Genomic DNA, 15,619 nt, shown 5'->3' on the forward strand with positions numbered 1-15,619 from the left:
TTGCCTTTCAAAACGCCCTGCCTCTGTGGCCTTATGTTATCAGCATAGAATAGATCAAAGCCAGCAGGACAGTGCTCCTCTGTTTAAAGGAAGTCACACCTGCCATGGAAAAGTAGCAACACAAAATGAAACCAAAATCAATTTAGCTATTAGCTAATTAGTGTCTTACAGTAATAGAAATCCCCCTAAAAAATGGCAAGCACCCATAAAGGGCCATGTGTGATGTCAAGTGAATCACACATTACAGCAAAGTGACAGCTTGTTTCTGTCTTGCAACTACAGGATTTTTCCTTTGGGCTTTGGACTGGCTAGACAGTGTAGGGAGAGCAGTAGGTTTTACAGGGCAAGTTATCTGATCTGAGTGACTGGTGGTCCCTTGGCACAAGGGTACTAATGCAGAGACATGTCACAACAAACACACTGGAGTTTGGCCATGATCGATACAGAAACACCACACACTTCATGCTGACAACACCCAAGCCTGTCTGCTTTTCAGTAGGAAACCTGAAGCCTATGTGCCCGTCAAAACAACAAAAGCTGCATTTGTAACGCAGTCTCAGTCAGTCTCAGTCAGTCAGGAAGTAAATAAAGCTAAATGCATACATACAGGACATCCGATAATGGCCATTATGCATGTGTCTTTGGAAAAGGTCTAGACAGCCTTCACTGACATTTTTCTTCCTTCTCAAAATGGAAATGTATTGTGGGAAGGCTTGTCCCCCACGTTCTCCTCAACCTTGTCCTCAGCTGTGCAGGCCCTGCAGGCTCAGGGGGTTTGGGTATGGGAAGCATGCCTCACTACGGTGAATGACAAACGCCTGGTTATTGATCGCATTTTGCACTTAGAAAGAAAGTAATTAATGACTATTTTCTTCTGTACCAAAGAGCACAATTGAGTTTTATACAGCAGCAACATTCAGTGGCATAAAGACCCCCAAGGGGGCCGTCTATGAGGAATTCTGCCTCAACTACACACTCATGATGCCAGGAAAAAATACATGCAAGCTCACAAGAGATATGAACCAGGAGGGGAGAGAGAAATGACATAGGTTACTGCCACAGTTTGGTCATTAGAATATAGATGAAGAATCTTTTACACACACTCTCACACACATACACAGAGAGAGAGAGAGAGAGAGAGAGAGAGAGTCCCTCATCCACCTCTCGTTGGATCTATTTCTCCTTTAAAGTCAGGTTCATCCTGTGGCCTCAGTCATTGAAAAAGGTCAAGCTACCGGGTAGAATGGCAATAACGCCCCTGAAATGGTACTTTCAGTGAAACATGATTGATCAATTGAATTCCATAGCAAAGAAAAGTGTGGGATTAAGTAGAGTATTATACGCACAATGAGTTGAGGCATGATGTTCATTTCAAGTTCATTTCGCCTCCCTCCTGCCACCAGATCAGGCAATCAATAGGGGCCTTGCATATCATATATCACCACTCTCTCGGCAAGGGGAGAACATAATCTGCTGCAAATTTAGAATGACAGATTTGTAAGGGAGCTAAAGCCCCAAACTGCCAGGGCTGTGCGCCGGGGACGCCGCAGACAAGCCTGCTGGGGCTGCTGTGCTTCCAGGCGCTCCACCTGCTCTGCCTGCTCCGCCTGGAGCTTTCCTGGAGGGCTTTTTGTTCCTGGATAGAGAAAGCAAATTGAGGAGAGGGACAAGAGGAGAAACCCCACGCACTTGTTTTAACAAGGTGATGGGTCAGAAGCTTGGGGGTGGGTGCTAGAATGCTCATTTGTTTAAAGACTGTGACTTGAGGAAAGGCATGAGCTAGCAGCCCTCTCTCAAGGTAATTGTATTCATCGTTGGATCGGCCCCCATCTTTTTCCCAGGAAAGCAATCTTAAAGTGAAAGCAGAATTACATTCTAAAGGAAATTGTCCCTTTAAATAATAGCCCTGTATTTCCACCAGCACTGCGTAGGAAATGAGAAAAGCCTGTAATCGCTACTGCTCTCCAGAGCTAAAACACACGCTCTTCCCAACAAGTATATATTTGCACTGAAGGTAATCCATCAATTACTGCAGACCTATCACATCATGACGGTGCTGATGCTGTGTGAGGATGGGGGAGGTGGAGAATTTCTCTGCCTCTCCCTTCCTGCCTCTCGCTCACTCACTTACAGTACTCACTCCACAATCTCGCCAGGGTTTGGTCTTTTGTGTCTTTCTGCAGCCATTAGGGTCTGTTTGAAGCTAGTGCTGGCTGAATTTGAGCTGATATATTCCAATCTCCCAGCCCTCCCCTCCACAGCTAGCTGGTACTTAGAGGAGCTCTAGATTCAGCTGAGTGAGTATGTGGATGGGAGGGGGTGGGTGGGGGGGGTGTAGAGGGGGTAGGGGAGGGAGCATTGAGTCGGCCCCGGGGGTTTGGGATGCCAGGATGGGGGGGTGTGTGGGTTGTGGGGGTGGGGATGCAGAGTGCATGGTACTAGCATGTGGACCTGTCACTCTCTCCTCTCCTAGATGGTTCTGATGGGTCGGGGCCAAACAGCGATTCTCAGGGCAGCGTGGAGAGTTTACGGAAGCACCTGAGGGCGGACGCGTTCACCCAACAGCAGCTGGAGGCTCTGGACCGGGTGTTTGAGCGGCCATCTTACCCAGACGTCTTCCCCTCATCGGAGCACGTCAAACCAGAGCAGGTCAGTAAAGCGTCAGCTACACTGACTCACTGTCCTCAATCCACCAATCCACTCATCCAAGATATTTAAGAGGGTCAGAACAACAAACCTTCAAATTAAAAAAATGTTTTCAGTGTTATGAAGACTGGCATCATTTAAATGGATACTCTTGCACTTCTGCAACTAATTGAGAATATCTCATAATAGTTGACAATGTATGCTCAATTTCAATTAATGAAGGTTTTGAAGGAAACTCATTCACACATAATATGAAAATATGAAATATCAAAAACCACAGACTGATTGCATGGACTAATTGTGGACAAAATAAGACGTGTCAAAATAGGATGTGTAAATAAAAAGCCTTCTTTAAAAGAAGTGGACCACAGTGGTTAACCTTTATTTACTTTCATTAGACTTGTAAACAACAAGAGACTATTAATTTTCCATTGAAACTACTGGAGGCCCATAAAGAAAAAGCAGTGGCCTAATTGAGTTCATTTCAATTTCTGTCCAATCACAGAGAATTACACTGGTGATAAATCAGGGGGACAGGCCTCTCCCTTAGTAGAGGGCCTAATTTGCAGCTAATTACAAAACTGATTTCTACTGGAAGATCAATACCAAAATGAATTGGAAATGACTTGCAATCACAAAGAGAAGAAGAGAAAGTATTTTTAAAAGCAAAGAAAGAGGCTTGGCGTTCAGAGTGAGAAAGAAAAAAACGGTCCAGGAATTGCCTAGAAAATCTGTTTTAATTTGATGTGGTATTAATCACACTGCATTCCCCCTTTTATTGGCCCTTCCACCCCCCAGCCCCTCATCCCCCTTTTTCCTTTTTAACTCTTGAAAGGGCGGATCTATTAGCCCATGTCTGGTGTCTGCAGAAAGGGTATTAAAAAGCCATTTTGGAAATGCAAAACTCAATGGGTTCACCCCTCCCACACTTCTGCCAGCCATTTGGTCATCCCTTTCAGATCAGTTGCCCCACACCCAACCTGTCCCTGCATGAGAAAATGGCCGCCGTGCATGTGAGGCCCAGTGGAACAGAAGAGGGGCATCCGCCCGTTTGCCAGAGAACAGTTGTAGGGGACAATCAGAGTTTATCTAGAATAAAAAAGACAAGACTGGGGTCACTGGATTTCCCTGTGGGACAAGGGCCCTTTGAGGTGCACAGATGTGAGTGCACTCTCTCTCACACACACACACACACACACACCACACACACACACACCATGCACATATAGACAGGCACATTATGCACACAAACACACTCACACATACATTGTGTTTACACATATCTACAGAATTCTAATCCGTATTGCAAAAACTGAAATTATTGTGCACATACTGATGTGTACATAAACATGCATTCAAATACACCAGGTCTAACTGAGGGGAAAATTAACATAATTATTTAGGTATTTTATAATTTACACAATCTTGCCAAAATGTTTAAATTAATATTTAAATATTAATATTTAAAAACATACAAAACAACTTTACAAAAAGCATATAAAAAATCAGCAATCTACAAAATATACCTGTGTTACCCTGAGTATTTTTTAAACAGACATTAAAAATAAACATTTAATCAGAGACAATTTAGTTCTTTTATTTTCGGTAAGACGGCAAGGTTGACTTCTTCCGTCCTTTCCAAACAAATGTCCCCTCTGTAACAAAGGCTGAATGTTTCCTCCCTTGGCTGGTCAGGGGGATGACTGCAGTCAGGCACAAAGGAGCAGCTGACGGCCAGCTTTTCACTGGGCTCCAAATCTGCTCCCTTCCCTGTGCGCAGCCCTAATGTATTCAGCCCTCTCCTGCCCTGTGCCTTTCTGTGAAAATATACACACATTAGTGTCTCTTTACACTAGACAGGGAATTTGGGGGAGTGGGAGGCAGTGGGTGGAAGTTTAGTGCATATTACCAATTCCCTTCCAAGTGTTTGAAGTTTCCAACCTCCCTTGTTGGCAGGCTAACGAATACTCACTACCAGCACTGAACCCCGGACTGGACGAGGTCAAGCCCAGTCTGTCGACCAGCGCCAGCTCTGACCTGGGCTCCAGTGTGTCACAAAGCTACCCTGTAGTGACAGGTAAGACCCATGAGGCCCTGTGCCCACATCAACTGCTGCCTAGCGGTCCACAAGGCCACAAGGTGTTCAAAATGTTTCCTAAATGAGAGAATGAGGTACAAATATGCACTGGAGGGCTTCGGGTCAGGAATATTGATCTAACAGGAGTTTGTGTGGTAGTGAGGTACATGTGCAGATGCAGTGTAAGGGGCAGTGTTTGTCTCTCTAGAGGGTGTTGGTATAAGAATTGATTACTTTTGGGGTTCATGCAGTCACTAGAACATGACAGAGTTCAAGAGGCAATGATATAACACTGTGAAAAGGTAAGGTAAGTAGTGAGGTAAATAGGATAGGCTAGTAATTCACTGAGTGGCTCTGTAAACACTGTAAACTCAGGGGCATATCTTCAAGAGTATGAACTGCACCTTTAAGCTGGCTGCCACTCTGGATGTTTTTTAGCTGCTCACTAAGCTGCCATGCTTTTCATCTCTTGTCTGCTGATTTTGTTCTGACCTGCCTAATGGCTGCTGAGCTAATTGAAATATTGTTTCATTTGAGCTGCTGTTATTACCAAGCAGAAGGTTAAGTTTACTGATAGCCAACTGTCAGGGTTGAGATTAATACACCGAGCTTTTAATAAAATTCATAATTATGCAGGAGCCATCAAAGCCAATGAGTGTGTGTGGGCGGAGGACAGGATGATTGAAAATTGCAATGGCCCTTCTCAAATGATAGCCAAGTGAGCACTAGGCCAAAAGAATAGGCTTTTTTCTCATTCATATGTGGGAGGTAAGTTTCCCCTGCCCTGAGAGTTGGGCCTCATGAGAAGAAAGGTGTGTTTTTGTCCTTTGTGTGCGAGCGGGCAGCTCCCTCGTGGCAGGTGGCCTTTCTTGCACCTGGGCCGGGCTCCTCGGGGGGTCCCAGGCCGGAGCAGCGCACGCCTCACTGGGCAGGAGGAAATAAAAACTTCCTTTGCTGAAAAAAGAGTTTGCTCTTCTAAATGCTTCAACATATTTTTAGCATACTGCCATTGATAATGTCAGATAAACAGAAACAAATTTATTTTATAGCTTTGTTTTAAAACGCAGGTATATTTCTTGTTATTCTTTTTAACAGAATCGTCAAGTTTTCAAGTTTTTTTTTAGCCTGTTAGTTAGCAGATACTATTTAATCTATTTAATCTGGTGGGTTTGTAGAGGAGAAATGCAGTGTAATGTATCTGTGGAAAAACGGTTGTGTATTGCTTTTCAAGCGTGTGATAAACTCTGGAATAAGGATGGTGCATAGAAAGCATTTAACTATTCTCCACATTTAGAGTGAGATCCAATTGTGAATAAATTATGCCTTTATGCTAAAGATTATGTTTGTTCCATGTTTTCTCAGGCCAATTAAATTCATGCAGTCATTGATCTGGTTGATTTTATGTCGCAAGATTTGCATAATCTATTAAAAATGAATGATTAATGAACTCTTCAGTGCAAACAGAAATTGGAAGTGTAAGGACACTGCACAGGCGGCTGGACGCATGCTTTTGTGTCCCCTGTTCCTCATAGTAGAGCTGAGCTACCTGTGTAACAGGCAGGCAGAAATGAGAGAGGGCTTTAGCGCACGGTGTGTATCAAGGAAACGTAGTCATTGGAGACCTCTGTCTGTTTTAAGAATAATTTGCCCTCCCCCCTGTAATGTTATTTCTAACATATATCATTGAGATCTCTTTGATCTCTCAAAGGCAAAAGAACATCTCCGATGTCTCTGGTGCTTTTCATATCCTCACATTTTGACTGGAATTGCTCTTCAGGAGCATTTGAATAACTGCTGCTTTCCTAGAATTTACATGAAAGCCATTTAGGTGCAGTGAGCTATACAAAATACTTATTTTCTGGCACCGGTTTTCTTTTTTTGCGTTCATTTTGATGGTGGGACAAAGAGGCTCGTTCATGTGGCCCTGCCTCAGCAGTTTGCATTCCTCCCTCTCCTTGTGTATGAACAGCAGAGGAGCACCATGTCATGGTTTATTCAAGCCTAGAGAAAGGACCTGGATGGACTCCAGAATATGAGTCTTGTTTTAAAGGGCGTTTTGCACATACCTTCGCAATGAATTGCCACTCAGGATTCCGAGGCTCCTGCCCCGCTGGGCACCATAATCGGAGTCTTCCTGGTGCCAGTGGGATGGCCCAGTGTAAATGGGCACCCCTCTGTGGGCCTGAAAACCTGAACAGGTGCTGAAGGGCTCTCCCTGGCTGGGAATCTTCAGACGAATGGCAGAATAGAGGGGGCAGTCTGGAGTTCCGTGTGTCCCGTACTCTTCTCTGCTTGCTGAGGGTCCGTGTAAGTAAAGAAGGAGACGTGCAGTACGCTGTGCTTGAGAAGAATAGGTTGCTTTGTGTTGGCTAGAGCCTGCTAGTGATTGGCAGCTGAAATATATCCGAAGGAGAGCCTTTTTACTTAAGTGTGGCCCTGCTATTCTCCAGCGAACAGCAAACAACAAGCAGCCACCTAACCTGTGTGTGGTGGCCCTCTGACAAACTGCCTGTGTCTCTGGACAAGCGGAGGGCCACAGGCGCCCGACAAATGAAATTAATGTTTGGCTTGTTCTCACAATCGCAAGCTAACCTTTGAGTACACGTTTGGTTATTAATGACTTTTACTTGGGTCCAAACATTCTTTACTTAGTCATAATTAATTGTGAAGGAGCCTATTTTCCCAGCCAGTGATAAATTGCTACTTTGTGAATGTAGAAAATTGAGGTTAATGGTTGTTAGTAACTGTTTTTGGTTCATCCAGATGCAGAATTTAGTAATTCTATCCCCTAAAGACGACAGTGCAGGTGACTTTGCTCCACTGGTTCCATATAAAAAGGGAAGGTCGTTTGACTTATTTTTTCTCCCTGAGTTTGAGAGAAGCCTTGCAGAGGTGGGGAAGACAGAAGTGGAGGACTCTATATCCTGCATGCTCCATGTCCAGATGTGTTTTGTTGGGAGCGCCTCCTCCAAGACCAAGTGTTTATCCTCCATCTCAGCCATCAGCGGTCTGACAGGCCTGGGGCGCACGGCTCCGGCTCGTCTCCGGGACAATAAGAAACAGCACTTTTGATTAGTTTGGAAGTTCAGTGGGCTTGAACACGCCGGAGCCAGTGTGCGAGTGAAGTGTCTCCGTTTGTTTGACAACGGCTGCGTGGGCTGTGTGAAAACAGGAGTCTAATTCCACTTTCTCACTTCTCCAAGCCTTTATTGGCCTCCAGGGCTTTATCTGGAAGTGCTGCTTTATAGCCATTTTCCTCATACAATGCAGTCATTGGGGATTGTCTGCTGACTTTATTTGTTCACTTAACCCTTTGTTGTGTGCAGTATTGTTGCTAAGCATTATGCTTTATGTAATAGCTGGAGGCAGACAGAAAATGATTGTGTCCATAATCATCCATCTTCCATAATCTTGCTAGTGTAGGTCATTTTGCGTAGTGAAAAGGGATGTGGATCCTGTAATTGATTTGTGTTTGTGTGTGTGTGTGTGTGTGCCTCTCTGTGTCTGTGTGTTTGCCTGTGTGTGTGTGTGTGTGTGTGTATGTGTGTGTGTGTGTGTGTGTGTGTGTGTGTGTGTGTGTGTGTGTGTGTGTGTGTGTGTGTGTGTGTGTATGGGGAAGGGAAGCCAGTTAAGTTGGACGATTTCCTGGCATCTGAAAAGGGTTGTCAGGATTGTATCCAACATAAAAGGAGCCCTTATCTTAATGAGGAATCTCAACACACAGTTCAGTTGTAAAACAACAATAGTTGGGAGGCAGCTAATGAGGCTATCATGGTGCTGGGTGAGCTATCCCAGCGGACAACACTAACAGAACTGGATGGAAAAACACTCTCTCCTACTCATTACATGGGTTGCAGTAGCAAATGCGACAAAATGAAAAATGTCAAGGCTCATAAGACATTTTAAATTAAGGTTTTTCTGCTGTGGGTGTTTCTTGTTTTGCACAGACATTGTTTTATCTGTAAACCTGAGGGAAATCTGGCCATATATTTGAATCTGATTGATTTCCCCAGCAACAATGAGGTGATTTATAGGAAGAGATGCATCATGTACTGTGCTAAAATACATGTAGAATAGAATTATTTCAGTAAATCATAGCTCAGAAAATGAAGATACAGTTTGTAATATTTAGACTCATTATACAAGGATGCTTCCAGTAGAAATTTGAACTACCCAGATATAGTGCTATAGTCATTTGAAAAGTAATGTAAGAGGATCTGTCCTGGCCAACATTATGAATATATCTCTCACAGCTTGGTCAATAACAGGTCATCACTTTACAATGTATGCATTTTTATATTATGGATTACTTTATAAGAATTTAGACCCTATTTTAGTTGGCATTATATGTAGTGTTGTATATAGACTATACACCTGCAGGGCCGTGTGACTGTGAGTGTATGCAGATGTGGATGTGTCTGTGTGTCTCTTTGTGTGTGTGTGTGTGTGTGTGTGTGTGTGTGTGTGTGTGTGTGTGTGTGTGTGTGTGTGTGTGTGTGTGTGTAATTATTCAGTGAGGCCTCTGCCCTCAAAATGACCCTTTGACTCCTGTTCGCTTATCAGAAGCTTGTCACAGGTCAGAAATGCACACTCTGTGGCTTACACTTATTGGCTTACTGTGAACAAATTCCTCCGGGTTTGAATGATACCCCTAACAACGTGTATGTGACCAAATGCTCCTGCAATCCTCTGAAACATGCAATTAGATTAGAGTCAAAAGCAGACAATCAGAGCCTGCATTGCACTTTTCATGTAAACAAATTCACATTCAAACAAATTTGTTCAAAATTTGTTCATAAATCTAAACTGCATGAGCACTTTTTATTTTGTGATCAATCCCATTATTCATAATTCATTTTGTGTGTTTGTGTCCATGTATGTGGTATGTTTGCACGTTTGTGTGTGTATGTGTGTGTGTGTGTGTGTGTGTGTGTGTGTGTCTGTCCGTGTGGGTATGACTGTGGCTGTGCGCTGTGTTGTGTGTCTGGGTTCTTGTTCCATTCTTCACCTGGCAGAGTCGAATCCGTCCTCGGTGTGTGTAAAGCAGGAGCCCCACGAGGCTTCTCTGGCCCCCTTCACCCCCTCCTCCCTGGCAGCAGTGGGCCTAGCTGAGCTCCTGCCCTTCCAGCCCAGCGTGTCAGTAGAGGCCTCCACCCCCTGCTGCGCTGCCTATGCCCACCATGGCCCCGGCTACGGCCAGTATGCCAGCCAGCCTATTATAGCAGGTACAGCCTCCACCCCAAAGCACTGAGCTCTGCCCTGCGCTGGGACGAGAGAGACCGCAAGCTAACCCCGTTTCAGACTATTGAATGAACAAATGTTTGTCGCTGTCTATTGAAGTTAATTGTTTTTTCGTTTTACATTTTGGATGTTTGTTCAAAAACGATATTTTGAATGTTTGATCTGAAGTTCATTTTTTGGGGGGTTGTTTCAAGAACACCCCAAACAAAATCAATTTCTGGATGCTCCTCACAAAAAATGCGAGGGGTCAGATCACAGGCTTTCATGTTATCAGCCAAAATCCCATCATGCACTGTGCTTTCAAAATATGTGCGCTTGGTATTATACAAACAGCCTGCGACTTTGACCGCCTGCCTCGCTAATGACTACCAAACCACTATTCCCCTCTCTGACCCATCCCCCCCCCCACCCACCCATCCACCCACCCCCACCCACACTGGCCCTCCTAACAATGACACAGGGCCCTCTGAAGCCTGAGCCCAGAGCCGCCATGGGGCCTACGTGCCTCAGAACCAGCCAGGCCAGCCAGGATAGGCGGCCGTCAGACCCAATTACAGGGGCTGAATGTGGAGAGCTAGTGCTGCTTTTAGCCCCTAAATGACGGCAGAGTGTTTGAGTATAGCCAACAGCGCAGTGAGGCTGCAGAGTGCACTGTATGGCTCTGTTCTGCTACCGCCGCTGAATGCGTGAGTCACTCGGGCCATCTATAATAATAATAATAATAAAGCTTTATTTGTATAGCACCTTTCATACACAGAATGCAGCTCAAAGTGCTTTACATTTGAAACATGTAACACAATAATAGTCAGTCAGTCATTATCAATCACTTTTCTTTGCTGTTTATGTTATACTCAGCAACATATCAAAATATAGAAAATGGCGTCATAAGACTGGCAGCCTTAACCCTCTTACCCCCACAAGCACGCCATATGGCAACTGTGGCAAGGGAAAAACTCCCATATTCCAGGAAGAAACCTTGAGCAGAACCTGACTTAATAGGGGGAGCCCATCCGCTTCTGGCTGGCTAAGCCCCTCAATAGTAGCAGATGTAGAATAATCTGAAAATGTAGTCTACAGGATAAGATGAGTTAACTAAAAGCTTTCCTGTACAGGTATGTTTTCAGATCTTTTAAAAATATTTACTGAACTTCGCCTGCTTGATGTACAGAGGCAGGGTGTTCCATAGTTTAAGGGGGCATAATGGATAAACGCAGCTTCTCCACTTTGTTTGTGGAGCACTTTGGGTGCGATTAAAAGATTAGAATTGGATGATCTAAGTTTCCTTTGTGGTTGATAAGATATTAAAAGCTCAGAGATATATATGAAGGTGCTATGCCATTCAGAGCTTTGTAAGTAATTAACATAACCTTAAAATCAATTCTATAGGAAATAGGGAGCCAGTGCAGTTCAGCCAACACAGGGGTGATGTGTTCTCTCTTCTTAGTCTTAGTAAAAAAGTCTAGCCGCAGGAGTTCTGTATGAGTGCCAATTTCTTTAGATGTTTTTGGGAAGACCAGTGAAAAGTGCATTGCAGTAGTCTAACCTGCTAGTGATAAAGGCGTGAATTAGCTTTTCTGCATCTTGTTGAGTTAAAAGGGCAGCACTTTGGCAATGTTTCTCAAGTGGAAATAGGCTGTCTGAGTAACTTTACTGATATGGGGCTTAAAACTTAACTCTGCATCTAAGATGACACGAGGCTTGTTACTTTTTGGTTTGACCTGGTGTGCCAAGTTCCCCAGATTACTAAGAATAATATCTAAGCTTTAGTTTTGGTCCAACCAGAAGTACCTCTGTTTTGTCATCATTTAGTTTCAAAAAGTTTTTGCTCATCCACTGATTAATGGAGGTTAGGCATGCAGTGAGGGAGCAAAGGCCATCTAGGTTAGTTGGCTCCACAGAAAGATACAATTGGGTATCATCTGCGTAGCTGTGGAAGTTTACATTATGCTGACTTATGGCGTTTCCCAATGGGAGCATATATAGAGAAAATAGCAGGGGACCAAGGCAGCTCCCTGGGCCACACCAAAAGGCAAGTCATGTTTTCAGATACTTGATCTCCTAGACTGATATAAAAATCTCTGCCAGTAATGTAGGGTTTGAAACCAGTTTAGAGCATTATCAGAGAGACCCACCCACTTTGCAAGGCGGTGAATTAGGATGCTATGATCAATGGTGTCAAATGCCGCACTCAAATCCAGAAGAATAAGGATTGAGACTTTGTTTGAGTGGTAGCTAGTCTGAGATCATTGACTATCTTTACTAGAGCGTTTCTGTGCTGTGATTTGATCTAAAACCTGATTGGAATTTTTCAAGGATACTGTTTTCGTTGAGGAAGGTATTTAACTGATTGCAAACAACTTTTTCAAGTACTTTGCAAAAAAGCGATAGATTTGATATAGGCCTGTAGTTGCTCAGATTGGTATGGTCAAGTTTTGACTTTTTAAGTAAAGGTTTCACAACAGCGGTTTTAAAAGCAGTTGGAAATATACCTGTTTCTAATGAGGTATTTATTACATCTGTGATGTTTATGGAAAAGGGGATTGAAGGATGAAAAACGTGAACTGTGCAATTAGGGGCAATGGGTCTGTGGTGCAACTACAGTGAAGCCATTTATGGAGTGCTGGACTTGGGTGTCAACCTGAGGTTGAAGCTGGATACGGCACTCTGGATTATAGTTGCTCTTCTGGGTTATTTACTGTCCCCCAAGTTACAGTGGTGTGCTGTTTTCTCATTTCTAAGAATTTGCCACATTAACAGAGCTGAGATATATTAAGAGAGTTCAATTAATTCTATAATTTCTGATATGTGTGTTAGCCTATTTAAAAATGTGAAGCAGTTGATTTCTTACTGTAATATTTTGTCCATGTGTTTCAACATGTAAAGATCGTTTAAGTGTAAATACCCATATTTTGTTGCGCAAAATATACTTTCTTTATTTTAAAAGAATGTGAAGAAAAAAATAGTGAATGAATGCTTTGGTATTTCTGTAACTGCTGTCACTGATGAAGTGTAACTTTTGTCGAGGTGTTTTGTACAGTTACATTTCCTAACCACTTTGCCTTTGTCCCCTCAGGTCGTGACATGGCGAGCACCACTTTACCGGGATACCCTCCCCATGTACCCCCCACCGGCCAGGGCAGCTACCCCACTTCAACCCTTGCTGGAATGGTGCCTGGTAAGTGACATTATGTTTTTATGGTGTCATTAAATTTAAGACAGGTCGTAACATTTTGAGTGTGTAGTTCTCACCCACTCACTGTCTTTAGGAAACCTGAGGACAATCAAATTCCAACATGTGCTCCTTAAAGATGTGCTCATCAAAGTCATAATAATGGCACAAACTCACTGACAAAATTACCTCCATAATCCGTCCTAATGCACAACTATAAGCACTCAGTTAGTTTTTCATTATTTCATCACTTCAATTAACTATGATATCTTTGTTCTTAAAACAATCAGTGTCATAAGAAGAGAGGTAGAGGACATGGTATGTTGTGAGGATATAGTCAAAAGATAAGCAGGCAGAGGACAGATGTTGACTGGTGATGAGAAACTGCTTTTGCACTGGGCTACCACAACACTGACCAGAGAGAATCTTTCGCTTCAGACCCCTGTGGACATCTGTGTGGTTGCTTGCGTTGGCTGGCGAGGAAATTTAACATACTCAATAAGCAATCAGTGGCGAGGATATAGGACAGTTCCTCTTAGCTCCGCTCGGGAACCAGGGCTCATTATCCCAGTGTGTCGGACGGCTCTCCCGGGCCGTCGATAAACACAGCTCCCATCCTGTGCAGCGCTGCAGAGCGTATCTCTTTCCCCTCTACTTAACCTGCAGTTCAGGTTCACAGCAAACAGTTAAGGGTCACAAAACAGAGGCTGGGAAGGGCTGTAAATATTTAAATCACTATCTCTCTGAGGGACATGGCTTGAGTTTCACTGCGAGCCCGCAAGGATGCAATCTGGCAGCCGGCTGGATACCCTCTCCCAAATCAACAACAACAACAACAACAACAATGACCCAAACAACATCAGCACACATGCTCAACCCTGATGCTACTCTCAGATTAGCCTGGAATGCTCTGCTCGGCTTTCACTGTGTAAAGGCCACCACAGTCTTCTTAACAGCTCATGGGATACTGCCAGACAGAAAAAAAATCAACAACTTGTGAAGGAGTATATCGAGGCATATAGAGAGGAGACTGTACCACCAGTATTTTACATCATAGCGCAGAAGAAAGGATTGGCCCACCCCTCCACCTCCTCTCCCCCCGTCACCCTTGAGTGGTTCAGCTGGATTCAACCTTTCAATGTGACCGTGGTCCCAGCAAACATGTGTACTTCACTCACCAATTTAATTGCCTGACAGCTTTCATTTGTTATGGCAAAATATCTTTACATATACATCAAATGTGTGTTTCATCCCAGATAAATGTTCTGTGGTCACACACACCAAGAGATTCCTGAATGCTACCACCACACGGGTTTTTTTTCTGGACATCCATCAGCCTCAGAATGGTTAGGATTTAGTGACAGACCTCAAAAACTGTTAAAGCAGAAGCCATTCCTCAGCAGGTTCATCTAGGAGCCAGTCTTTATTGTCTCATAAAAGAGAAGCGTGCTGGGACCAACAGCATTGCTCACTGACACCCTCCCTGCCTGCTGCCTGACACTATAGTGCTGAATAAGAAAAAAGCATGGAAGCAAGGATCCATTGGGCTTTTCATTTAAGTCCTCCAGTAAGGTTTTGGTTAAAGTGTCAACTAAAGTCATACAAAAGGGGAAAAGACAGAAATAATAAAGTGTGAAAAATGAACAAATATATTTAGCCTATTACAATCCTGCATCTTGTGGGAGCCACAACATCATTGTCATCTAGTCTATCTAAAGTCCTGACCCATAAAGACCTACATACCTGAACAATACAAATACTAAACAAACACTTGTATCCCGAGATTATTTGGAACTAATATTGAGAGGAAAATGAAGAATAACTAGGCTTACATCTTTGTTGTGTCTGTTTTTTTTTAGGAAGTGATTTTTCTGGAAATCCGTACTCCCATCCACAGTATACAACATACAATGAAGCATGGCGGTTCAGCAATCCAGCATTACTAAGTAAGTAACAGTCCTTTTTTTGTTACCAAAATAATTGGTATTGTTTGTATTCTGTGTAATAATTGGTCAAATAAAAGGTAGCCATGTACTGCAGGGGTCTCAAACTCAAATGAGCTGGGGGCCACTTCTGCCAATGTCATCTGATTGGAGGGCCACATCAGTGTTAAAGAATAATACAAAAAAGAACGGCTATTTCCTAAAATCCAATGTTTTTTTGTTTTTTTCAAATACTGTATTTTCAAACACAAAACTACAAACAGAAAGTGCAAGTATTTTTTATCTATTTTTAGACACCTGTGCTAGCAACCTTGTAGCTTCTAAATAAAATAATGATCAAATAAATATTAATACAAACAAAAAACAAACAAAAAAGCATAAAAAACAGGTAGGCCTATGTGTGTGTTTCACACCAAATACAAATATTTTCCTCTTTTTTCCACTTTTTTAAACCTGGCAATAGGCGTCAGGGTTAAGAAAGCAACACCATCAAAATTTCATAAGGCCATGGCTTGAAAGTGGTCAGAGATAAAGTCCTGTAAA

The 15,619-nt window shown here is 43.2% G+C and overlaps 1 protein-coding gene across 9 annotated transcripts in view; it reads left to right on the forward strand.

The window, feature by feature from the left end:
- pax2a (paired box 2a) overlaps positions 1-15,619 on the forward strand; it is a 28,483-nt gene that overhangs the window by 11,016 nt on the left and 1,848 nt on the right. For all 9 annotated transcript variants that reach the window (XM_048270339.1, XM_048270336.1, XM_048270343.1 and 6 more), the window contains 4 exons: positions 2,474-2,649; positions 4,603-4,723; positions 13,038-13,139; positions 14,993-15,079. In XM_048270339.1, the coding sequence (XP_048126296.1) occupies positions 2,474-2,649; positions 4,603-4,723; positions 13,038-13,139; positions 14,993-15,079 (486 nt within the window). The remainder of the gene's footprint in view (positions 1-2,473; positions 2,650-4,602; positions 4,724-13,037; positions 13,140-14,992; positions 15,080-15,619) is intronic.

This window comes from Alosa alosa, chromosome 18 (assembly GCF_017589495.1).
Source record: "Alosa alosa isolate M-15738 ecotype Scorff River chromosome 18, AALO_Geno_1.1, whole genome shotgun sequence".
Taxonomy (NCBI): Eukaryota; Metazoa; Chordata; class Actinopteri; order Clupeiformes; family Clupeidae; genus Alosa; species Alosa alosa.